The sequence below is a fragment of the Cygnus atratus genome, chromosome 3 (genome assembly GCF_013377495.2).
Source record: "Cygnus atratus isolate AKBS03 ecotype Queensland, Australia chromosome 3, CAtr_DNAZoo_HiC_assembly, whole genome shotgun sequence".
In the NCBI taxonomy this organism is placed as follows: Eukaryota; Metazoa; Chordata; class Aves; order Anseriformes; family Anatidae; genus Cygnus; species Cygnus atratus.
This window is the reverse complement of record NC_066364.1, coordinates 79,312,740-79,339,078: the sequence shown is the minus strand read 5'-3', so window position 1 is coordinate 79,339,078 and position 26,339 is coordinate 79,312,740. Positions and strand designations below refer to the sequence as shown.

At 42.2% G+C, this 26,339-nt stretch overlaps 1 protein-coding gene across 4 annotated transcripts in view; it reads right to left on the bottom strand.

The window, feature by feature from the left end:
- SLC35F3 (solute carrier family 35 member F3) overlaps positions 1 to 4,175 on the bottom strand; it is a 56,684-nt gene extending 52,509 nt beyond the window's left edge. For 2 of the 4 annotated variants that reach the window (XM_035560316.2, XM_035560334.2), the window contains exon 1: positions 3,396 to 3,546. In XM_035560316.2, coding sequence (XP_035416209.1) covers positions 3,396 to 3,471 — 76 coding nt within the window. In that variant the 5' untranslated portion in view covers positions 3,472 to 3,546. Of the gene's footprint in view, positions 1 to 3,395; positions 3,547 to 4,079; positions 4,097 to 4,121 lie in introns of those variants that run through there. The other 2 variants (XM_035560324.2, XM_050710001.1) reach the window with 2 other exon arrangements.
- Positions 4,176 to 26,339: the final 22,164 nt, after the last annotated feature.

Sequence of the window (26,339 nt, the reverse complement as noted above, 5' to 3'; positions counted from 1 at the left end):
CTGTCCTAGTGCTCAGCCGAAGTATGAACAAGCACCGTCTGATTACCAAAACCTTCAGATGACAGCAGCAGAACACTGCTAACAGCGGCACAGTATTCATGCAGAGATGTATTTATGCAGCATTTGAGCTTTTCCCCCCAAAAGGAAGTTTAATTAGGAACATGAAAGAAATCAGCGACTTCAGTAGAAGCCCTCTCGCACCCTGAGCATGTCCAATCTTGGGGGTGCCCTCCTGTGGCCAGAACACAAATTCGGGGCTTAGGGGGTCTGTTTCTATCTGTTGTAGGTCTTTTCTCCCCTGTTCTGTGAAAAGATGTGCTGCTTGTTTTTAGACAAGCTGCTTCATTCTGCAGTTTCTCGTCTGCCCCATCTGCAAAATGAGGATAATAAGAATGACATAGCTGAGGGAGGCATACTGCCACTCATGGAAGTTTTTGCTGCGGTTGGGATCTTCAGCCTAGGCTTGCTAAAGAAGCCAAAAAGATTTATTACTGAAGTAATTACAGCGTTGATACATTTGTGACGAATTCCCTGCAGGCATGAAATACATTAAAGGCCAAATTCACCTCCCCTTTGTACTTGTAAAAATTCCCTGTAACTCCCGTGATGCAAACAAAGTTACTCCAAAAGAGCAGGTGGAGGAATCTGGTTCCACAGCAACTACACTGAGACATATAGGTGTAATAATTGAAAACAAAGGGGTATTATTTGTGTTACAAGCAACCTTGAATACCACCAGCCACTTTTCCTGATAGTGCAGAGGAAAGGTGCCATATGGGGAGGCTGTGATACTACTTCGTTGGTGCCAGAAGCCTGAGAATAAGGAGCTCTAAGTAGGGACTAATTAAGTGAAGGATGGGTTTTCTCTGGCAAGGTGATTGTCCTGGAGCTTCTTGTGAAAGCTGATGTCACCTGCCTCTGGAAGATCCGAAGATGCAGAGCAGGGATGGATATTTACCTTCCCAAGGAAGGGAAGACAGTCCTCCAAGTACTCTGAACTTTCACATACAAAGAAGGTGAAACCAGCCAATCACCTGGTTCAAGAGAAATGCAGTATGGATAGAAACTGGTGATAAAAACAATGACAGAAAGATAGACAGGCACAAAACAGGCACCGAGCCTACATTTCTCAAAATATGAAGTGTGCGCAATGGCACCAGGCACACAAAACACATGGTATGGTTACTGCCTGCCTGAGTGATGCGTGTAGATAGAGTTGTCTTTAAAAGTGCTGGTACAGCAGGCTCAGTGCATACTGATGATTCAATCTCTGAAATAATTTGAAATGGCAGTCACGCTTCTGAAGGCGCACAAAGTCCTTATCTTCCTTTTAAAGTAAAGAAGCTACTGCATCGACAAGAAAATATAAAGGGAATGCTGGAAGGCTTCACGGCAATGCATATCAACGAAAGGCTCCTCTTGGCTAACTATCCTATAGGGAAGCATACTCCCAGGAGTTCCGCCAAAGATCCTTGAAAGGCTTTGGTGGTGGTTGATAGGGAAGAAAATAAGCTTACCTACAAAGCAGAGCAAAGTTTTCGCTGTCTTAAGCTTGCAGCGCTGGTTGTGCCTTTGCAAGGGATGTTGGCTACAAGAGAACTTTGGGAAGACAAATCTTTGCCCGGGGTACAGCAGCCAGACCGAGGGAAGAAAGCAGTCCACTGTACGCCCACTGTCTCACTTCACTCTATAACTACATACTGGCTTTTTCATACGGCTCTAAACACCAGCTGGCAAAATTAGTCAATATTAGTCTGAAAGGAAATGTTGTTAATTGATTTGGAAAGAGAAGCTCTCAAACAAAGCCAGTCTGTTTCATTAAAAGGAAACAAACAGCAAAGGAAACTCTTACCTGCTTCTGTACAACCTCTCGTCTCTATCATACACCATCAGGGCAATTTACACATTGCCGTTGATGATAACAGAAAGAAGAATCTGAACTAAGGAAGGAAAAGTCCAACTAGGTCAACAAAGTCCCCGGTGGGCGGTGGTACGGTATCACAGAGCTGGTACACACAGCGGACATGGATGTGCTTGAAAGGATTCAATTTTGCAGCACAGGGGAAGATTGCTCTGCTTCTGTTTCTATATAAGGTAGGTAATAAACTGTATTTGAACTGGTAGAAACAGAATATGACCCACATTTCAAAGCTGGAACCTAGTGGGTTATTATTATTTATGATTCACAAAGCTTGTGCAGTGCACCAAAAGAAAGGAAGCCATGCTTACTGCCCAGAGGGGCCTCCGATACAAACCTTGAGAGAAACACTTTGTTGGGCACGGGGCTAACTCCAAGGGCTTTTATTTATTATAATTACAGCATCATTAAAATCTGGCTTCTTCTTTCACTCAGCAAACAGAGATCCATTCTCCTACCTCTACAGCAGGAGGTTTTTATGCTGGGAGAATGCAACAGCTGTATTCTCCATGAACCGAAATCACAGCCTTCAGGTACTCCCCATTTAGCTCTACTTGATGATTTTAGTTCCTCTCCCCCTCCTTGGGCATTTCTGCATTTTCCCTTTCTTCTGCACAGATGTATTGCTACCATTTTTTCTTTTCCTATCTTTTTTCCCCTCAGTTTTTCAGTATTATTATTTTTCTCCGTCTTCATGAACTTTCCGTGGAGTCTCACATTCACATTTTACCTCTTCCTGTCCTCTCATTCCCCTTTTGGCTTCGTTCTTCCCCTCCTTTGCCTCTTGCTTGTCACCACCTGCCTCCCTCCGTTCCCCTGAGCCAACCTTTTTCTCTCACCAACCCCATTCTCTCAACCAACCACCACATCCCCCAGTGGGTACCCCAAGCCAGTGCCTTCCTCTTTGCCCTTCCTTGGGGAGCTCAGCTCCCTATGCACCCCTCAGATGAACTCCTTTTCCTCACCTGCACCCTCTGAGTTCCTCCGATCTCCGCTCTCCCCCGTCCATCTCACCTGCTCTGCCTAGCCCTGCTCTAGGACACAGCCTACTTCTTTCTCCCCAGGACCGCAGCTCCTCCAGCCAGGCCTCCCACTCACTACTCCTGGAGCCTCAGGGCTCTCTGGGGGGACCCCTGATTGCACCCAGCCCCTTTCCCCGTCTGAAAGTCTCCAGAGCTCCCCGCGGTCCCGGAGGGGCTCCCCATGCCCATCGTGGCGGCGGAGCCCTCACACAGCCCCACAGCAGCGCCTGCCGGGCCGGGCACGGGAGGCGAGGGCAGCTTCTCGGGGGGTCCCCCCGTCCCTCCCGCGGGGCTGGCCTCCCCCCGACGTCCCCCCCCGTCCCGCCGGGGTGCCAGCGGGCAGCAGCTCGCCCACCGGCTGTGGGGCCGGTGCCGGCTCCCCGGGCCCCGACGGGACGGGGGGGAGCCAAGAGCGGGGAGCACCCCGGGCACCCCCCCTCCGGCCCCCGCGTTACCTTCCACTTTGGTGAGGGTGAGCACGGGGCTGTTGCAGGCGCTGAGCGGGGCCACCCTGGCCGAGTGCTTCTTCATGGCGAGCCCGTCGCCGGCGGCAGCTCCCCGCCGCCCCGCGCCTACATCCTGGCGCCGCCGGAGCCCTCCTGGGCGGCGCTCCCGGCACGGCCCCGCGGCCGCCCGCCGGCTCCCGGCCCGCCGCCCTCTGCCGCAGCACCGGGCGGCGGCGGCGGGGGCTGGGGCTGGGGCTGAGGCTCGCCCGCTGCCGCTCGGGGCTGCCGCAAGCCCCACGTCACCGGCGCGCCCCCCCCGAGCCCCCCGGGGCCGCCCCCGGGTCGGGGCGGGAGCGCGGCGGAGCCCCCGGGCGGCCCCGGCCCCGGGCGCAGTGCGGCGCGGGCACCGGTCCCGCCGCCGGGAGCCGCCGGGTGGCTGCGGAAGGGGCTCCCGGCTCCCTGCGCACCGCTCAGCCTGCCCCCGCCGCCTCCCGGCGCAGGGCGAGCCCTCCGAGCCGCTCCTCGCTACCTGCCCCCGGCGCGGCCCCCGCCGCCCCCCTGCTCCCCGTCACGGCCGAGCCCCGCCGGCGCTCCGTGCCGGCTCGCAGCCGGGCGGCCGGTCATCGCTGCCGGCCCGAGCACGGCCCCGCCGCTCCTGCGGCGTCAGGGAGCTCAGCGCCCGCGAGCACGCACCAGCGGTTGATCGATAATGCTCCGATACTCGCGGAAACGTACCCTACGGCTTTCTCAGCACAGCTTGCTAACTTCCTCCGGAGGCATGACACAAAATACCTCAGCACTTACAAATTAAATAAAATGGGGGATTTCGCAACTGGATGTTGCTCAGATGTAGCAACTTGCTATGCTCGTGTTTTGTTTCTTTTTCAGAAACAATTTTAGGACCCCCAATCATGCCATACCAACAAGTTGTGGTCGGTTTCCCCTTCTGTTGATAAGCTTTTCTTATATTAACTAACAGATCAATTAATACAGTGGATCCAGCAGAGGACACATTCTAATGAGCAAGTATGAAATACAAAGTAAATAATAATAATAATAAAAAAAAAGCTATAAGCCAGGAATGAAACATTAATAAATAAATAAAATTATACAGCTATAAGCCAGGAATGAGATTTTGCAAGATGCTGAGCACCACCTGACTCCTAGTGAATTCTACTGTGGCTACGAAAACACTCAGCACATTCACCAGTTTCAACCGTGAGATGTATTAGCAGACCAAGATGCAAATACTCCACAGTTCTTAAGGTTTAGTCAAATTAACAGGAGTGCACTTTGCAAACAAGCCTAGGCGGCCAGCAGTACTCCCCAAACACTCCAAAGTATTTGTTAATGATATAAATAGTCACTATTGAAAAGCAGCCCTGACAGACTGGTTAGCAAACGGTGGAAAAGGCCACCTTCCTTCTGCAGGCTGGACAGCTATTTGTATTTAAGAGGCTAGCTTTCCTGGGGGTCAGATCCAGACTTAGCTTGCAAAGGTCTCATCTGGTGACCTGCAGGCTGATGGAGCCAAGGGGCTGCTTTGTGTTTCCTATCAGTCTTTAGGATGAGCTGTATCAAAAAATCAGTAGGTTCCTTTCACAGGATTCTTTAGGAAAGTTTATTGGCGTGCTCAGCATGAAGACCACAAAAGCCCAGCTCAGTCAAATGAAAAAAAAAAAAAAAAAAAAAGGCTTTCATGGTTATTTCCAGGCTATCCTAGTAGGATTACCTGACCCATTGATTTTCCTATGATGTTACAGATCATAGGCATGTTGGGAACCGTAGGTTCATCTTGTTTCACTGGACTGTTTCATCTAGGAGTCCAAACAGTTTCTGATCTTTGAAAGAAACTACATGAAGAGAGGCAGATCTCACCGCGGCTGGTTCTGTCCATAAAATATTTCTCAATGCTAGTGCCTTGTATATGAGGATTTCAAAGTGCAGTATAAAATATTCATTTTGCACTGCTTCTGAGAAGAAACTTCAGATTCACAGGTGAGTAAAATGCAGCCACAGAGTTTAAGGAACTTCCCCAGATTCAGCTAATCGAGTGACACCAGCAAGGAACAGAACCCAGATGAGCTGTGCCTCCTTCCACCCTGAGCTTAGCTTCCACAATGATCTGAACCCCTGCTATAGGCAAGAAACCATTGAATCAGCATTTTACATTGAAATTTCAGGCAAATGGTTGTGCAAGGCAGAGGAAAATCAGACTTCTCTACTGTCTGTAACTTGTCATCACCAGGACATTTATAGGAATTAAAGGCTATTTATTTTAAAGCCTTCTTTGTTGCTGGGCACTTACACTCTTCCCTTTCTGCAAGGTTTATGCTCTCATTTTTTGTAGGCAAGACATGGTAAGCACATTATTTTACTTGGAGGACAGCACCGTTCACATAAAGAATCATGATGAAAAGGAGGTGAGTTATTATTATTATTTTTTTTGATAGCATATTATTCTAACTCAACCACGCATATACTTACTATTCCAGGATTTGCAGGGCTGTTAACAGGTTTCAAGCTTGTGATGTTTTATTTATGGCTAGAACTCCAGATGTCAAAGACTTTCCTGGCAACAACCATCTCCTGTGGCTGGCTGGAGCTCTGCTAGCTTAGGTGATGGTGGCGGCCAAGCGTGCTGCTTTGAGAGGCTGGTGCACCTCTGCCAGCTGGTGCTGCGAGAGCTAGGAGGCACCTCAGCCTTCCACACTCCCGTCCTCCTCCTCCCTCTGATGACACCTTGCACAACCACAGCACTCGGGGCTCTTCTCCTTGATGCTCAGTTTAATCTCCCCAGGGAAGCTTTCAAAGGAACTGAGGACAACGAGTATCCAACTAACACTGGTTTCAGATCGGGAACAGGACATTCGCCTGCTTGCTGGCTTTTGGACATCATTTGGACAACGCGTGTCAAGTGCAGCTAATTAGGGCTAATGCAGTTTGATATGGCTGTACTTGACCCTCGATCCCACTGCATTTTAACTCCACCAGACTCTGATTTCTCTTGCTGCCCTTGCAGGCACAAATACTTACAGCCAGAGATCCATGCTAAGCCCCTGTCTTGCTCTGTGCATAAAAATCAGCCACATACCACAATAACAAAAAGTTGTGTTTATTTAATGAAGAATAGTACGTCTGAGGACTGTATTCCAAGGGCTCTAAAAGCAAGAGCTGGGTTTGGCAGCATGCTTGTTACTTTCTGTAACTTGTATCGCAGTGAAACCTCCCCACATCCCTAAGCCTTAACACATTTGCTGCTGGATTACATTTAATTGAATTCATAGTAAACACCTTACAGTATTAAGTAAAGGAAAACCGATGCACTCAGGGTAACATTTCAAGTCAAATTTCTGGCTATTTTTCCTTAAAACACCCCTCCAGCATTCAAGAGGCAACAGGGGAGAAGCTGGTGGATGTCTGGCTTCCAGACAGCTAATAAATTGGGAGAGGAAACTCAAAGCTTGAAAACTGGAGAGAACAGACTTCCAATTCCAATCAAGAGCAAGGATGTGTCATGTGAAAAAGGCAGAGTCAGATTAAAAATCCAGGATGAGATAGTTAGAATTTGCCCAGCCAGGCTTCTGTACGGTAAAGTCCGATGGAGCTGCTTTTAATACATACCATCAGTTACCTGAAAGTTCAGATTAAAAAATTACGTTTGGTTGTTTTCTTTAACACACAGACATGTAAATGGAGGCATTAGCACCCAGCCATCATGCTGCTTTTAAGCTCATATAACATCACCACTTCTGTGAAAGACTTACCGATGTAGAAAGGTATATTTGGGACAAAACTAAATTCTCATAGTTATGTCTATTACAACCCTTGACTTTTATCCTATTAGCTAATTTGATTAACCAACATGAAAAACATGTACAGTTGGTATTTTTCCAGTTCAGATATTTTCCTATTTAGTGTACCCATTAACAGCACATTTATTAATTTACGTGCTTGCCTTACCACTGAGGGCAATCACTGCTGAGCCCAGCAACCCTAAAGGAAATGGAGTATGGACTTGTACATGTGTAGCCAATTTCGTAACAGGCTACATCTCATGCCAAAAGGAATTAATCTGCTAGGAACCAAATACATGCACGAATATTAGCTAGACACCTACTCTGCCCACAAGCTGTCCAGGAACAGATCCTCCTTTCCTCTTGTTTATTTGAAGTTATTTGTTGAATATTCTCCACAAACAATTATTAGTCTGTTTGTGAGGAGCTTGTGCTATTTGAATGCAGTGTTAGTTTTGTCTGGCTACCGTCTAACAACTTTCTAAACCATTTTTGTTTCCTGACTAAAAAAACATGTTAAACACGCCTTTCCAACTCAAATAATAGCTATTTTGGAAGTGACATTTGCTGTCCTGCTATCATTTTGAAATAAGCATTTACGACACGCTGCCTGGTGACCAGCCACCAGTATGCTGTTTGCACGTCTTCTATATTCACAACCATCATCCACTCAAAGCAAATTCCAATTTCTGTCAAAATCACATAGACGTCTTTCTTTGTAATATGTGCCTGGCTGCAAGGATGATGTCTTTCCAGCCTTCCCTATTCCAAAACAGGTCAGTTACTTTAGGTATGATATCGTCAATTCACAGAATGAGACAGTGGAGGAAGGAAGGTCTGACTGGCACCAGACCACACTGAACAAAGACTGATATACCCAAATGCTTTTTCTTCAAAGCCAAATCTGAGGTGTTCTTAAAGGCTGCAGGTTATATGTATGACCATATATCCAACAGTTCCTAGACATGGATGTGAAGTCCTAGTGAGAGTATCTTCCTATCTTCCTCTTTTTTTTTTTTTTTTAATCCTTCCGTTTATAACTGCTGTAAGCACTACGGGAGGAGACAGCGCTGATTAATTTTATTTCCAAATCTCATAAAATATTAACTGTTTCCAATACATTCTGAGAGACTGTCCTGGTTTTGTGCATAAAAAACCAGCTGCATTTCAAATAATCCTGGTGGGTTCCACAAGATGTAATAAAAAAGCTAGTTTAAGTCTCAGAGTTTCAATACTGGAGTATATAACTTAGTTATAGCTTTCAGACTTTTGCTTTAGGATTTTGTCAAGGAACATTTATGTCTTAACCTTGTTGTGAAAGGGAAATACTTTGAGAATTTTTATTTTACTTTGAATTTTAAAGAAAAGTTAATGCAGTGCCCATGGGCAGGTAGGAGACTGCAGTTTCATGAATGTAGTCTTACATTTACAAGGGGATCAGACAAAAGGATGTTTGCCAAGCTGCTTCAAACTGCTGGGAGCTGAGGGGATCCCAGAGCCACTCGGTTTCAGCCTTATTTTCCTCAGCAACATGGGTGAAATGAGCATTGCTATTAGCCCAAGGCAACTCTTCCTGAAAAATATACATCCAGGAGAAAAGACAGGGACTGTTCATTTTCTGAAGGCCATTGGGCCTCCTGTGACAAACAGCAGTTGTTTAAAGGTGAAAGGCCCAGGAATACGAGGCAAATTCCCATATCTGTTTTCATGATTACATGATTCCCATCCAGCTCCTTCAGCTGACAGGCTCTGCACTTTTGCCTCTGTACAGCTGCAGTTTAGCCAAAATGTACACTTTTGGATCAGGTGGCTCGGGAACAACCCCTCATCGTGGCAACTGTGATTTTTCAGCAATCCACACAGTACCATCAAGGTTTGCCTTTAGGAGCTGTGACCTGTAATTAATCCAGTGATCAGACTACTTACCTATATAGCATTTCTTGATATTAGTGGTGGGAACACAGCAGAAACTAGAATGGAGTAAAACTGTAACACTTCAAATGCCTCTGTCTTAAAGCATGTAATTCCCTGGAAACTCCAGCAGGCTCAAACAGTTTTGCCTGGTAGAAGCTGCTCTTCACTAGCTGCTCCTGACAACTCCACCAACCCTCCTTCTGTCTCTTGTCACTTTTTAGCCATTTCAAATGTTGATCCCCAAAGCTACCAGTTCCCTGTGTAGTTCTGGCTGAAGACAAGAAAGCAGAGTCCTCGCTCCTTCACAGCCTGGCATTTTTTTCTAATGAGTCTCCAGGGGTTTTCAGGTAATTTTTTTGCCTAGCCATATTTGATGCTGCCTAACTAAGAGACCTCTATGACCTCAAATCATAAAAAATAGATCATTATACCATCAATATCAACAATTCAATAACTATTTCTGAGCCTTCTCATTATCTAGGATACATACACTATTACAAATAACTGGGCATCACCTCTACATTCTTCACTACCACCTCACTCCTTGCTAGCTGTCTTTGTAAGACACTGGATGTGAAGTGCATTTAAATGTAGTTGTGCATGTTTTCCACCATCAGAAACAGCTGTGCTGAACCTCTACTGCTGTTACATCCCAGCTCAGGAAGAGTTGGCTCCTCCTGTAAAGATGCAAAGGCCAGGAGACAATGTTTGGCCATCGCTCACACTTCTAGCATCGTAAAACAAATAGGTTCAAAAATCTGAAGTTAGAATATATGAAAACAGAATTAAAAAATCTGTGGTTCAGACCCTAGCTCAAAAAAAAAGAAAAAGAAGTTCGATCTGTGAGGCAATCTTATGTCCTTGAATAAAAGGTTCTTTAAGAATAGACTAAGTAAGCAAGTAAACTCCCTGTCTCAAACACAAGCAGAGATCATGAGAACTGAAGGCAGAATCACATCTGTTTCTCCTTCCCACCTGAATACTTACAAGAATTTTGCACTGCCTTCCCAAGTAGTATTAAGCAGGAAAAGAACAAAAAATTAGATGAAAAAGGTCATCCAAAGATCATTCAGAAAATAAAAGTAAAGGCACTTCTGAGCAAATCTATTCTGTATTTTGAGTTGTATGGACAGTGCTCTGGAGTGAAATTCATAGCCTCTCTGTCAAATTTGTTTTCTTGACAGCTCCTTGAAACATGATTAGGTAGGATGTAAGCACTCCCAGTGGTCTACGGACTGGAGAGTCTCAGCCTACAGAAGTAACTTGCCAGTTATTTGCCAGGCAGAAAATTGCTGCCAAGATCCAAAGATGCATGAGACAACAGGTTCAGACAGATTCCTTTGTTGCCCTTTTATCAGGAAAACTGATTTTTAAAACTTTAAATAATAACTTTCTTGCCATTCTCCTCTGTATACTCTGCACTTTGTCTTCTTACTTTTTATGTCAGCATTTCTTTTGTTCTTTTTTTTTCTTTGAGTTGTCTTTCCCTTCCTCCTCATGCCTTCTTTGTCATTTTTTTCCCAGTGCTAACACTAAAAACCTTGCAATGTGAACTGAATGCCAAATCCATTTATAAAGCCACACTGACAATCAGGAAAAAAAAACATTCTTTTTTTTTATTGTTATTTCAGTCAAAACCCTTAATAGCTAGTAATGGGATTTTTGGAGGTATCTTAGACCCCACTACCCTTTGCTCTCTGATTTTAAAATTCTGCCTGTGCACGCTACCAGTGCTAATCCAGAAGAATTCAAGATGAGACTGAAAAATAAAGCCATAGGCACAGCCTCATCTCAAATCTTCCAAGCCTGTCCTTGCAGGGCTCCAAGCAAGGTCCTGCAGAGCAGCAAGTTGACTCCACAGACGCAACAAGTTAATTTTCCTGGGACCTTTAACTGAAGTGTTTTGAGTGAGTAGCTGGGCTGATTGCCCTCAGAGAGACCATTCAGTTTGGCACACTGAGTTCCTGCTTCAAGTGTAGATTTTATTTAAAAGGCATTATACAGGATGAACCTTTTAGCACCAAGTGCTTTGTAATGATATCCTCCCTACCCTGCAATCCTAACCACTCCAGTCTCCCATTCCTGGAGAGGCTAATTGCTTCCTCTTGAGCCCACTGGTTACTTCCCTCTTTCTAGGGGAGCTTCTCTTGCTTCTTTCAATTGCTATTAAGGGAGATGTTAATATAGTTGGGCACCGGCTATTATACCACAGTATGAGAAAGCGATATGAGCTTGTTTCCTTGAAGAATATCTGCCCTGAAATTCTGGGAAATGGTAGAGAATGCTGGGGTACAAATGGTTCTCTCTGGATATTACAAAATATAAAAGCACCTGCTGTGCTATGTGTTGAGAGCAATGGCATCAAGATCCTCCTACTCCCTTTCAGGCTCTGCATTTACCATAACAAAAGGCATGAGTTAAGTTTCTGCCACAAGTTACTCATGAGTACCCTGAGACACAACTTTGTTACTTCCTTAATGTGCTTTTGAGATACTATGATGAAAAGCCCTGAGAAGAGCCAAGCATTACTGTTATTAAACTCTTGGAGCGTACCTAACAACCTTACTATTCATAATTTATCACCCCTTCTTAATAAAGAGGACAAATTTATTAGCAGTGTATAGGGTAAATCTATGGTTATTGCTGTTCATCACTAGTGCAAGAATAATTAAATCTTTAAGCTGTACACTAAAACTGAGTTTTCAAAATGAGAGTTAAAACAGCATTTTGTAGACCAAGAAGTATCTCTTTTAACAATTCTAGGTATTCATAAATACCTAGAGATTTCTACAGTCTTCTTTGGGACATGAATATCCACTGGTGGATCTTGTCTGTTTTTCCCTTGGAGTAGGAGAAGAAAGCAAGCAAAATGGTTTATTGCTGTTTCTCACTAGCCAGTAATTGCTAAATCTGTACAGATTTTGTTAAAACAAGCATGACTTTTTAAAAATGCTAGAGTAGAAATTTCAAGTTTAGTGCTTATGTGACAATAGCTGTAAGCATTGAAGATGTGTCATTCTATGCCGTAAGCCCTGTATTTTACACAATAACAGGATAGCACTTTATAAAGACCTGCTGCTGCTGCTTATCACTAATCCCTCAACTTCAAGACTGGATTTAGTTAATACTTTGGGGGAATGAATCTGGATCATTAATTAACAGTACCAAGGATATCTGTAATAAGATTACGCACATGGTTTTACATTCCCATGACTCAGTTGATTTTCTTTTGAACTAATGGGAACCTGGCTTCAATGTGCTCAACACTGGAACTGTCATTGCTGATAGGACAGTAATAATGAAACAGCTAAAAAGGAAACTAAATTTTAAAGTAGACAAATTAAAAACATTAGGTGATAGATGAGAAGGAGGGAGGGTCGCTATAAGCTATGAGTCCATAAGATAGCTAAAGGAGGGCAAAGCCTTAGGTAGAAATGTCCAAGATAGATAAGGGAAGAGAGGACTACCAAAGACAGAATAAGAGTAATGTAAGTGGGAAACAGTTCAGACAAGCATCAGAAGAAAGCACACTTGGAATCAGAAATTAGAAGAATATTGGGCTAATTCAGAAAAACTGAAGTATCTGCCTGTTGTGAAGAAAGACCATGTGTGCTTGGGACAGGGCATGGGAATTCAGTGGATCCTGTTCCTTTCAGCTGGAGGAAATTATAACCTACCAAAAGCACAGCTTTCTATTACAGGGAGGCTTCTTGTCCTATAATGCATTGCTTGGCATTAGCATGTATCCTTATGCAAAGAGCCTTCCAACTTGTTCTTTGGCTGCAGCTTGATCCTTTCACCATAGCCACCAGAAGAAATTCTTTGGAAAATCCAGATGATTTGCACCCCCCCATCACACAAAGTAAACCTGTCTGATATGGCCACAGGTGTATTTGCTGGGTGGCACGTGGATAGCAGGAGTAGTGGGGAGGAGACTGGCGAGGAGATCTGAGGCTCCCCTGGCTGGTGTAACCCTGGGGGAACATCAGCTTCTGGTCTCATTTACAGCAGCATGAGACATGCTCTGATCTTTGCTAGGAACTGGATAGATACCTGAGTGATGGGAGGACAAGGGACCCGAGAGCAAAAGATTTGCCTATCCATCTCCTTCTAGATGGCATGAACCTTCATTGGGCAGGTTCCAGCCTCTGCAGTGATGGCAGAATCATTCCCCTGAGATCTGAAGCAATGAAATGAGCTTCTCCTTCCTCTCCCACTCCCAGCAGATTCAGGTCTGAACCTCAGGTTAAATTTCCACTGAACTGTGAAGCAGCAGGAAAGCAGATTTATGCCCTGCATAGTATTTCCACTGGTGTTCCTCGAACTGTATATAAAACATTACTATAATTCTATCCTAGGGTTCTGTTGATGTTAACAAACCACTTGAATTTTACTTTAAGTAATTAAAATCACAAGTACCTTTTATAGTAGTTACAGGCAGGAGGCAAATGTGGCTGGGGCCTTGTAATTGAGATATGTCTAATAATTCAGGCAGCAGCATATATTTATCAACTGCATTTCTTCCATAGAAGCCTAAAGCCTTCAGCAATGCAACATACAGTTCCTCAAAGCTTTGAAACATAAATCTAGATCCCATGCCACCTAATGGAAATAAATAGCACAGATGCCAAGCAATTTTTTTCAGATTAACTACGTATAAAACACCTCGCAAATAACTTATAGATGTTTCATGTAGTAACTCATTGAAAATGAATGGCTCTTCAATGTACAGCATCAATTTAAACCTGCCATGGATATTAGCATACCCGATGCAAGATGTTAAACAAACTAACGATTGATACGGAGACCTAAAAATAAAGCTCTAGACAGAGTCAGGCTCTCTGGCTCTTTCAGGCATTTTTAGGAATAAACCGTCGCTCCATCAGAAGTAAATAGAAGACCCACTGTTTGCTCAGTCTTTTCCCCAATAATGGCATTTCTCCAGGATCGACTTTCAAGAGAAGATTAAAACAACAACGACAAGACATGCATAAAGAAAAGAAGGGAAAATCAGTAAGCAAATGCATTTCTAGGAGACTAGAAGGTTGTAAGGCCTCTGAGGCCCTATTCACTGAAGCCTTTAATCACTGTATAGGGCACAGCTACTGTATTTAAAGGAACTTTAGAAAACCTAATTGAAAAAACATATATACTCCCCAAGGCACAAGATTGCATATGAGAATTGACAAGCTTTTTCTTGGTGTCTTCTGCCCATTGGAAAGCTTATCTTATACTCTTGTCCAGATTGTCTGCATGAACAAGGAAGGCTGTGAGGAGGGAAGCAAAATCATGTCTGGAAGGCTTGTGTGAGACAAACGAAAGACTCAAAACACAGCTTTAAATCTGCAAGGAGCTAAGACCACTGCCTGACTAAACTTGAGAAAAGCTTGTGCCAGTCAAACAGGAGGAAGTAAGTTTGGTTTTGCTGACCAGGAGCTCAGAATAGTTGTTGTCATCCCAGCATTTAAGAACTACTCACACAATCAGTTTGTACAATAAGGTCATTGAAGACATACTTGTGGGAGACATTTTTTGAATGATACTTCTGTGTGTGCCAAACCTAACAGGGCATCAGCAGAAGACAGCAATCCAAAGGCAGGAGACACACAGAAGCATACAGAACTCATTAGTGCAATTAAGACTTTGGAAAGGGGCAAATGAAATAGTAACTCGAACTCTGGGAGGCGAGTGAAAGTTGGCTTAGCTGAGATAAATACATCAGAGCTCTATCCAAAACAGCACCCAAAAAGATATTCACAGACAGCTTGTATCCATTTCATAACTTGAGGAGTGTAAAGAACCACTTGAAAATTAATTTAAAAGATAACAATGCTTTTGCTATCTGGACAGGATCCATGTGTGGATGCCATAGGCCAGTCTCTTTCCAATAAGTGCGAAGATACTGCAGAGAAATACCCAAAACTACAGCTCTAATGTTTACATGAATATGACACCCTTAATTTCCGTGTTTCAGCGTACATAAAACAATAATAATAATACTCACTGCTTCATGTAAATTAATGCTATGTATTTTTTAGGAGTTCTGACCGTCTCTCCCCCCTCTGGCAGTGTATAATATATAGAAAGATAAGAAAATAAGCTGTTTGCACTTAATTCAATCTATACCACCTACATTAAACTTCACCCATTCTAACTGCCAGTTAATGTCTTATTGCTGTCTAAATCCTATGAAGTGGGAGGATTATTGGTTTAAGTCCCTTTACTTAAAAAGAAGCCTTCTTTACCTTATAGAGGATCATACACCTGCTCCAACAGATAGTATTTGTCAGTGAAGACAACACCTAGACAATGACATGCTATTTGATCATTGTAAATATGTTAATATTGAGCCAAGCTACACATTTTTCATCTCACATCCTTATCCCCTCCATATCTTATCAAACACAACTTTGTCATACCTTATTGCCAACCAGGAAGAATCTATTTCAGGATTCACCCTTAAACAATAGTGTCATCTGTTTATCACATGTTCTAATCATTGAATGCCGCCAAAACCAGCTTGCATTCATTGAAAAGGACTTCACCTGTGTTGTGGATATTCCATTTCCACTTATCACTCCCTTCCTGGATCATTGCATGCAAAGTGAAAAAAACATATATATTGTATTTCAGAGTGATTTTTACTCCTCTTATTATTAATTGCATTTTCTTTTTGGGCAGAATGTCTTGAAGAGTTATTAAGTAAAGAGATACCATGCCCTACTACATTACCAGCAAAGTGATTGCATTTCATTGTGCAGAGCTGCACAACAAGCTCTGACTGTCCGGTCTCATTTCCAGATAGTTTGCAGTTTCAAAATTGTTTTCACTGCTTCCGGGGAAGTCACCCAAAGTCACCAAAGATCTTGTTGTAAATGTTAGTACGGAAGTCATTATATACTGGCAACAGCCAGGATAACTGTGTTTTGCCTTTCATATCAATCTTTCATTCTTCTTACTCTATTTGGCATAAGGTACAAGAAAGTATTTAAATCTCCTGTGTTTTTTTCTGTGTTTTTGCTGAATTATATATAATTTATATATAAATTATATATATATATATATATATATATAAAATTTCCCACCCAAAAGAAGTACAATGTGTTCGCTATGCTGAAATTACTACCAAAATGACTGCCAGTGACTGCCTGACCAGTGCTGAGTTTTGTTTTTTAGTATATGGAAAACTTTGGGGTGAAAGGTAAGAGCAAATAGAAATCATTACTGCTTCTCTTGTCACTGAGATACTAACATTCCAATATTCTCCTGCCTGCTTGCATACTGCACACAAACATAAAGAAACCACATTTAAGAAGGAAACCAACAGAAATGTGGTTCTCATGAATGTACCAAATGGGGAAAGAGGGGTTCTTTGCAACTCCACCGGGTGCAGAATGCCAAATACTTACCAATTTGCCAGTAATAGACGGGAATGTGAGACTATCTGCTGCTGGAATTGGACCATAACAAAGAAGAAACAAGCTCATTTATAAAATGTTAATGACTACAGAAATTCCATAATTGAAATCACTGCTATGTCTGCTGCAGATAGTACAGATGGATGAAAGGGAACAGAGACGATCCTCCAGGCTTGTTGGAAAAAATCTTGCCGCTCAGCACTAAAGAAGATTATGAGAATCGAGAGCCTAAATAAGAGAGAAGCTGAAAAAGCAGGAGGAGTCAAAATACATCTAGATGTGAAAGGCATAACAACTGTGGATAACACATAAGACTGTGCCAGAATAGTTTAATATTTATCTCAGCCAAGGGCCTATTTTGTTGTGTTTTTCAGTTTCTTTTCATACTTTCTCTCCTCAGTATCTATTTCAATGTGAAGGAGACTGGGATTTGCCATGGATCCCAAGAATGAATTGAACTAAGCCTCAAATTCACAAGAAAGAAACCAAGTGAGCATAGCACAAAATCATTTATATTATAATCACATCAGTTAGCATGTTGTAAGTCTCCCATGTCAGTAATGTGCCCCAATTCCTGACTTCAACCATGTATATTAGTAAATTTGATTAGTAAATTTGATTTTATCAGCTGACATCAGGGCAATGTCAATGCAACTATTGCTTTCAAATGTTATGTCTTTTGATGTATATATTTTATGTGTTTTTCTGCGACATTGTAATATGGTTTCCATGGATTAGATGGTTGCTGCTGACATTACCCTTCAACATATTTGAATTCCAGGCCTCATTCTATGGAAAACTTCACAGGTACGTAAGCAAAATGCCAAATAATGGAGCTTCAGATTCAACTGACTTAAGCACATCTTCAGAGCTCTGTATCTGCTTACAAAGTGTTTTGCTGAATGGGTTTATGTAGATAGTTAAGGCTGAGAACATCCATCAGCGCTTTACTGATGCAGGCTAGCCTCCCTCGCTCCACAACATCTATTTGATTTAACCCTACAGAATGGGTTTCTCCTTCTTTCAGCTGCCATTGTTGGGAATACAGTGTAACTCCACCCAAAAAACTCCCATCCTCTCCTGAGTCCCACTGAATTCAGGGTCTCAGTATGGTTTTATGGCACCATATTAAAAATACTACTTTTAGTTTGACAGCTGCTGCCTCTCTCTTTTACTAGGTAACTAAACTATCACAATTCCCTGTGTTCTTGTTTAATGAGAATTCACAACCAGGGGAAGTCTGAAATGCGGTCCCTAAAACATTTTTTATTTTGCCAGCACTCACCTTACTCTCCCCTATTTAACACCTCTCTAAATGAAATAACTCTATTCCCATCCTTCTCTTCTTTCTGCAACTTCTATGAGGTCTTTTCTTTTCCCCCATCTTACATTTCTCCTATTCCTGCTGAAGCTGTTCTGTGAAAGAATGGCCCAAACTGGCCACAACAGCTGAACCTAGTGTAATAGACTATGGATTTACTGTTAGAGGGAATTATACTATTTCAGCATAGAACCTGGAAAGACACTGTGAGAAGAGATGCTTCTTTAAATTTGATATGATTAGTCCTACCAGTAATTCTGACAAAAGTCAGAGAAAGAAAATAAGGGACCATAAATGCTAAGACACTTTAACATGTTTTTAATCCCATATTCTTGAGAGCCAGCAATGGTTCTTTCTTCTAAGCATATTTGTGAGACCAAAACACCGTACAGGTAGTGCCTTTTGTAATATGTGAATTGCACTTTCCTACAAAAATAAGGAAATGTTCACATTACAAATCATTATGTCTGGGACAGAAAGAGACTGCAATGTGATCAGTAATTGCAACACGGCTGTTGTAAAAATTCACATCTCCTGTGAAGAGAGGCTTTGCACTGCCCATCCTAGACAGGCTTGAACAATGTAACAAGCACATTCGTTACATCCATTACCATATCCCAAGCACATTTGCAGCCAAGTCAGGCTGCAAATACAACACATTTCCCTAAATGGATTATTAAGAAAGCAGAGGTCCTAGAATTGCTTTGACATATCATTTGTACACATTGTCATCCTGACAACTCTTTAAGTATTAGAGAGAGAAACTCAAACACAAAGACTGTGTGTGGAGAGCCCACAATGTATTATAGACTACAGTGCAGCATCCTTGATCTGTTGATTAGCCCTAGGCTGTAGCAAGAGATGTCTCAGAAAAGGTTTAGATGACAGCTTACATAAGAGAATATTTCACACATATATTTGGTTTAATCTCGGGTCTTCCTTTTTTAACATTCTTCTTTGTAACGATATTTCAGGTTTATGATCAAGAATGTAGCCTATTGCTTTGCTAGACAATATCTGTTTTCATTTATTTTATGCCTTTAAATCCCATGAGACAAATGTGTTACTTTCTCAGAAGCAAAAGGTTCAAATAAAGCAGTATTGCAGCTGAACTCTGTATGCCTGCAAACTAAGATACGGCTCAGACTTCCAAATGACAGCAGATGAGGAAAGTGCATACTGATGCGGATGAACTGGTGTGTGTGGAAAACAGCGTGGAAGTAAATTACAAAATATCTGTACGGGCAGCTTATGCTGTCTGCAGAGAACCAGTTTGTGACAGAACGCCAGTATCCCTGGGCTAGGCACAGGTACCTGGCACCAACGCCAGCCTCCTGTGGGCACTCAGGGAGCCAGAGGAGATTTGTGCACCTGGGAGCTCCGTGAGCACAAGGCCTTGCCCAGCCACCCCGGGTGAGGACCTCAGGACTCCTGCGGCATTTGATGGTGAGTTTAGGCAGAATTTGTGAGCAAATACTTCTCTCTCTGCTGTTTCTGTTGACGTGCTCAAAGAATTTCAGTGGAGCAGAAAGGCTCTTTCCTGCCCTTTGGAAGCTCTGCTTACCATATTGTTATTGTTTCAGGTGAGCTGATCAGCACTCAGAACAGTTAGGTTGGACATCCAAATACTGACAATGTTTGTGCAATTTATCACAACATCAAAATCTGATTACGCACAAATGAGAGATCACTTACATGTCCAATTAATAGCAGAAAGCAAGAGGAAAGGAATCAAAAAGCACGGTGCCTAGCTGGCGTGTCTGCATGCTGTATAAGTCAGTAAGAAAGCAAAGATAAAGCATTATCAGCTGTATTAGTATTAAATAGGCTTGTTAACAATCTCTTTATGATGGTATCTCAATATTGCACTGTATTTACATTGAGCTTCTGTGTACCACTGCTTGATCAGTGATCGTCTCTGGCATGAGCCTACAGTTCGATTGCAGGAGTTATATGCCCAGTATAAATTTGTTACTTGCATGAGGAGATCTGACTTTCTTGAGTATCTGCAAAAACCTACAGTGTGAACTAAGTATATTGACCCATAGAAAAGTGAGGTATTTACAGTCTGGTCTTAAGGGGGTGGTGCAAAATCCACAGCAGCCAATGGAAAAGTTGTTGCCTGTATCTGTGGAAAATTCACTCTTGCTTAGGCAACTTTGAGTAAGTCACCAAATGCTCAGTTGGCGTATTGCCACTCAAGTTCGTGGAATTGTAGCAGAAGAGAAAATGTCCTAAAAAAGGAAGCATTTGATAAAGCCACTGTTTTTTCAGCGGTGAACTGAAATGTCAGGAGGGCTGGGAAATGCAGGAGGTTTTCAGGAGCAGATGAAAGAACCAGAGCAAGGGAATAAAGAGCATAGGTTTGTCTCATCTGTGAACAGCTGTCTGACACCTGATCTTCAGATAAAATATTGATATGAGAACAATAGGAAAAATGCGTAGGTGTTCAGAACATCATATTTATAACTTGTACATATGACATCATAAAATATATCGCTAAAGATCTTCACTAAGGCACACATTATTTATAGAAAATTCATAACTGAAAGACAAGAGAAAAAATAATTATTCAAGTAATTCTAGTGATAAAACATTTAGTTTTGTTTGCTTCTTCATTACGTCCCTGCTTTTATACAGAACTGGTAGATGATGTTAAACAAACATGAGAAACTCCTATTGGAACTGATGGATTTTGCACATACTACATGGGCTATCTCAATACTCCTCTTTAGCTTGATCCCTAGTAGAAAAGCAAGGAATAGTGATAGAAACTGCTGCTCTGACTTTTAGAAGCTTTGTCAAAGCACTTGAATTGGACTTTAAGTGCAATTGTGTTAGACTTTCACACAAAGCATGATAGGGCTTTTCTCCTTTTCTCTCTCACTCAGCCATTTTGTCTGGCTGTTGCAATCACTTTGTGATTGCTCTGATTTGGCCTTCAGTTATGCTTTTCAGAGTTCAGACAAGAAATTCAGCTTGCAGTACTACTAGACATATTTGGTGTATGCTGCTGTGAAGTGTGGCTGATATTTAGTGTGGAGCCACATAAGCACAGAAAGGCTACAATGCCATGATGGGTTTGTGTCCCTCACCAGAAGTAGGGGCATGGTGTATGGAAAGGCTACTGCTAGAAGTAGTGTATCACCTTTAACACTGTACTCTGCGTGGGCTGTCTGCAAATAACCCCCAAAGAAATAGAAAGCTGTGAGTTTATTAGGATATGCATAGTGAATACTTCAGATATATGCCGTACAAATATGTTACAGTCCTAGAAATGTAGTTACCATTAGTAACCAGCAAAGTTATTTTCACAAAAATCTAATAACTGTTCAAACTTGAAGGAATGTACTAATTAAGAAGCACAGTAGGATTATAAAACAGAGAAGTCTGGAGAGGAAGAAAAGTCCCACTAGCTATATTTGCATATTTTAATTTCAGAGCTTGGTGTCAGAGAAGAATGAAAAAATGCTGCCCGACCACAGGCATTTTCTCATGGGCACAAAATTTACCTGCTGCTGGGTGGCAGGACTGAGATAACAGGCAGGAAGATGAAGAGAATCCATCCTAAGCAGAGCAACAGGGTAGGTTCAACTGGAGGAGAGTTCCCAAGGCAAATCAGAGTGGCAAACTAAGTTCCCTATTGCTCTAGGTAGTCTTACAGAGCCACTCCAAGGGCAGGGGATTGCCGCCAAAAGAACACTATGGCTATCACTGCCAAGTCCACACTCAGAGCCCTGGCTGCCATGCAAAGACACTGCTATTTTTTTTTCTCCATCATCCAGAACATTATCCTTACAAGAGTAAACCTCTTCTTTGTATTTTAGGCTAGTATTTGAAACAGATTTGTGACAACCCAAAGCCCTTTGGTTCTCTTACTTCCATGCTGGCCAAGAATCCAAACCAGGAGACGTTGCAGAAGCAGCCCTGTGCCTGCAGCCTGCAATATGCACGGGCATCTGCAGGCACTAATGCTCCTCATCCGGCATTAGGTGCTGGGGAGAAATCAGCCCTGCCATTATGTTGTCCAATGCCTCACAGAGAAAGGTATACAAGGAAGACATCATTTATCACCTTGGGTGACCCTCAGGTTAACAGATAATCTTTGTATAGAAACTTATGTTTATTCCGGAAAACTACAAAAGGGGACAGCCTTGTACAACTGGAGGATGAATGAGTAATCTTTTCTTGCAAGGACAGACAGAAGCAGGGTTTTCCAGGCTGTTACAGGATTCATCAATTAGTTTGCAAGTAAGCTATGTTACAGGATTCATCAATTAGTTTGCAAGTAAGCTATGTGGCAGCAAAAGGCAAAAACACTTCCATTGCTGACAGTATTAAAAACAGATCAAAAGATTAGAGGAAATTACCTCTCTGTTGTCTCCCAAGAAAATCTTCTGCAGTATGATGCAAAGCTATTTCACTTCAGGGGAAAAAACCTGTGAGATCTGCGTGTGCAGCGAAGATGAAATGCATTTGTCATGAAGACAAAGGATTTCATGCAATCAACATCCAATGAAAGGGTTGCATCCAGTGAGCACTCCAGACAGGAAATAATACATATCCCTTCTACTCCCACCTCTTCTCTTAGCTGTCTTTATGACACCATTGAGAGATTCTTCTGAAGATCTTGGGAATAAGGAATTTTGATGAGAGCTATAGTAGGTGGACACCTGTGGTATGGTCCTGGGAAGCTTTCTTTTACTATGCCATGCCAAAACAGATGTCAACAATCCACGCTTGAGTGAGCTACAGAACCGATAACATTTTCACTAAGAAAACTAGGTGAGGAAGTGGTCTGAAAAGTGTAATACTGAACGTGCAGCCTCTTATTCCACTCCTCAAACCAAGAACTAGTCATCCAGCTTCATATTTTTTTAAATATGGTATTTTTAGAAGCAATATGAATTGAAAGTAATTTTAGCAGCACCATTCATAAGTTTGACAGCTTTTATAAAGTAGGAAAAATAAGTAATGTGAAACAAATATATGAGATAGGAATAACCCCCCTAAACTGTCTATTGACCAGTTAAAAATATATTTTGACTCATACTTTTCAAGGTTTAAGAAAATCAGAAAGTTTTCAAGAAGATATTTCAACTGAGCTACGAAGTCTGTAGAATAAAAGCTGTCAAGCAGTGCACTGTGTTATATCTGGGGTATTTTGAATACACCGTGATAACCTTTTCTGTCATCATTTGCTTTGTTTTATAGTCAGCACATAAAATGTAAATGATCATAAAATGAGTTCTCCTGTTAGGAATGAGTGCACATGACTTTTAACTTCAGTGGCACTTGGGTACAAATGATCTTCAGCCCTCCATGCTTGGTAACTGTCCTTGGTTTTGTTTTCCATCTCCAGGCCACGATACAGAGTCCAGAATTCAAGTCCTTTAATTTTCCCCATCTAGTATTACTGAGTCATTGCAAAGTGATTGTTAAAATATACGCTCCTGCTCTATTCCTTATTCATTTCAGGTGAAAATGCCAACTAGAAATTTTATTTCTCTTACCTCTGTGGAGCTGGCACAGCTTTAAGGGTAGCCATTTGAGATTTTCCTCTGACTTGCACATAATCAAAAATACCTTCCAGGTAAGTTCCACTTAAAAAAATCTTTATTATGGGTAATTGTATTACAGGTAATTGTGTCAAACTCTTTCCTGCATAAGATCCCCAGTGAGTTTGCTGTTCAGAATAAAACCAACAACATATTTTTCATGTAAACTTACTGAGTATGAAATTAGTAGGGAGTTTCTCTCTCACATGTACTTTGGGCTGAAACCACTGCAGACCTCGAAAGGAAGATGCATGGATAGATTAACAGAAGTTGGTTGCCCTTTAGGCTTTCTGTATTTTGTAGAGGAGAGGGAAGGGGAAACTTTCACTGAGAAAGTGAATCATTTGTCCTGACATGTTCAAGTTCATGGAAACCCTAAAAAAACACGTTACCCTAACTTAAAGCTTTGTCCAACTGCGTCGATTCTACTCTTATTTTAAAATGTCCTCAAACAATTAACCTACACTGACCTTGATTTTTAAAGATTACCAACAAATCCTCAGTCAGAATCAATGGTATGTTTCCTGGACATGCTGCTTAACATTAATGCAGGATGTGAGCCAGCAGGTCTCTCTGTCTGATCCTGCAAGGATGATTCAAAAGTTACCCTACTACCAAAGGAACAAGTTTATTTTCCAAATGAAGAAGCTCACACATAAGAAATACCACTACACATATCAGTCTTTCTGCTGCATAAGGATCCAACTTGCTGAAATGTCACAAGACTCCCCGTCAAAAATACAAAGCTTATTTGCCAGTGATACCCTCCTACTCTGCTGCAGCCCACAAAATGCTTAAAATAACCAGGCAAAGGTAAGCTTTAAAGCCCTCTGCTTTGAGCTTCAGTTTCAAACAAAGCAATTGCAATTTAAACAGAGGAAGTAAATGTTGTTCTGTTCAAGATTTCACCCTTCAACCAGAAATAAATATAAATTCCCCTATTCCTTAACTATTTCATGAAACTGTGAAACATGTGAGTGTTCATAACTGTGTGAAGCACTGTTAAAAGTTACCACATGTAATCATCATCACAAAAGCCCAGGCTGCTTGGGTGACCCTGCCAGCTTTGGTCACCATGTGAATAAGGGGAAGGCGTCACTACATTCTCCAATGCATCTCTGTGTTTTCTCTGCAATACTGCTAGGCAAGTACTTCATACTGGAGGCTGTAAATTCTGGAACAACCTCCTGTCCTAAGCTGCTGCCTTCACTCATGGTCAGCCTAGCAACTGTAATGTCTGGTCTCTAAACTGAGACAACAGTGACACAAGGAAGCACCTACGTGGCTGGCTGTAACACCTGTGTCACATTGGCAGAGTTACGCACTGTGGTTCCCAGTGTCCTTTTTTTCCTTGCCCTTTCTGGCTTTGATTCTCTCTCCATTTTTTTTTTTCCTGATCTGTATGCTGTGGAAATAGAGCTCCTGCTTAACTTACCTCTGAATCATTGCATGACAGTTCATGGTTTGTGCTGGTTGACACAAATTTTTAACTGTCAATTTTTTAAGATAGCACCTATGTGTCTGCTGCACGACCCCTTTGTTCCTCAGCCTATGACAAATATGACTCCTTCACTCCTATCCCATTCTTCTATCACATCACTGTGCCTTAGTTTCAAGACTAATTTTGCAGCTTGACCCTCTCATCCTCCAGTCCTTCACAGGCTACAGGGGCTGAAAAGCTGCACTGCTTACATCTGAGCCCTGCAGAGGTACTGCTGAATGCTCTGGAAAGCACTCTGGGGACAGCAGATGTTAAACATGAGAACATTAAATATTTGGGACACTGAGGAGTACAAATGAAGCTCCTAGCTGTCCTGTAAGTGACGTGAGAAGAGTTAACTGCAGTTTGGGTAGCATGGAGAAACAATTTAAAAGAAGGAAACCCTGAAATGTCAAAGAACAGAGTTATCAAAACAGATCATTGTTAACAAATGGCTGTTTATTGCTAACAAAGCAAGTGTATGATTTGAAGCTGGATTCTTTCTGTAAGCATTTACTAGAGGAAGAGACAAAAAAAGACATTTGTATCCTATCAGTTGTTCATAAAACTCAACTGTTCCCATATGGCCTACTGCTATACTGTTTTACTTCAGGATATACGAGTTCCAGTTGTTGGTCTTTAACAATGATCCCCTGAATGAAACATCCCCTCAGTACTACTGTAGCTACATCCTATTCCCAGTCTAATTTTTTAGAGGAGAATTAATTTGAGATAGTGACTGGAACAAGCCTCACACACCTGAAGCTCTCAGAACATCAGGCACACCTGGACAAAATTTACCATATCATAGTTAAATTGTGAACATATTGGTGATTGTACTGCTTACCTTGCATTTGTCAGGAAAACTCAGTTTCCCTGTCTGAGTTCATGTGAGTATCTGGGTAACTTCGGAAATGCCTTGGCACCTCTTTTGTGGTAGGAATTAAAATCAGTAATACCTCATGCGTGGTAGCAAAATCACACTGCAGAATATGAACTCGCAAAAGTGCTGCAGAGGAGGGACTGAAGTTATGCAGTCAGTTCAAGGAACATACCTTGGGACTGTTTTCAGAAAATGCTCTCCAAGACAAGTTTCATCAATAACTAATTTCTGCTGCTGTGGTTTCTCTCTGCGTGTGTTCAAGCAACTGAAAAATGGGCTGAAAGCACACACACCAGCCGAAGGCCCCACTCCTTAGCTTCTGTGCAATAAAAAGGATGCTGGTTTAGTATTTCTGAGAGATAGGCTGTCTGCTCTTCCCTGCCCTGGTCAGCCCAGCACATCTGAAGATTGTGAGGTACAGAATGGTAAATCCAATGGCTTGGCTAAATTTTGCCCATAGACAATTAGTGATTTGTTTTTAATGATTTCTACAACTTGCCAAAAACTCTCCATGCAGTAGAGAAACCACAGCCTTCCTTAGTGTAAAGCCCCAGGCAAAAGTTTTCACCTTTTGGAAACAGT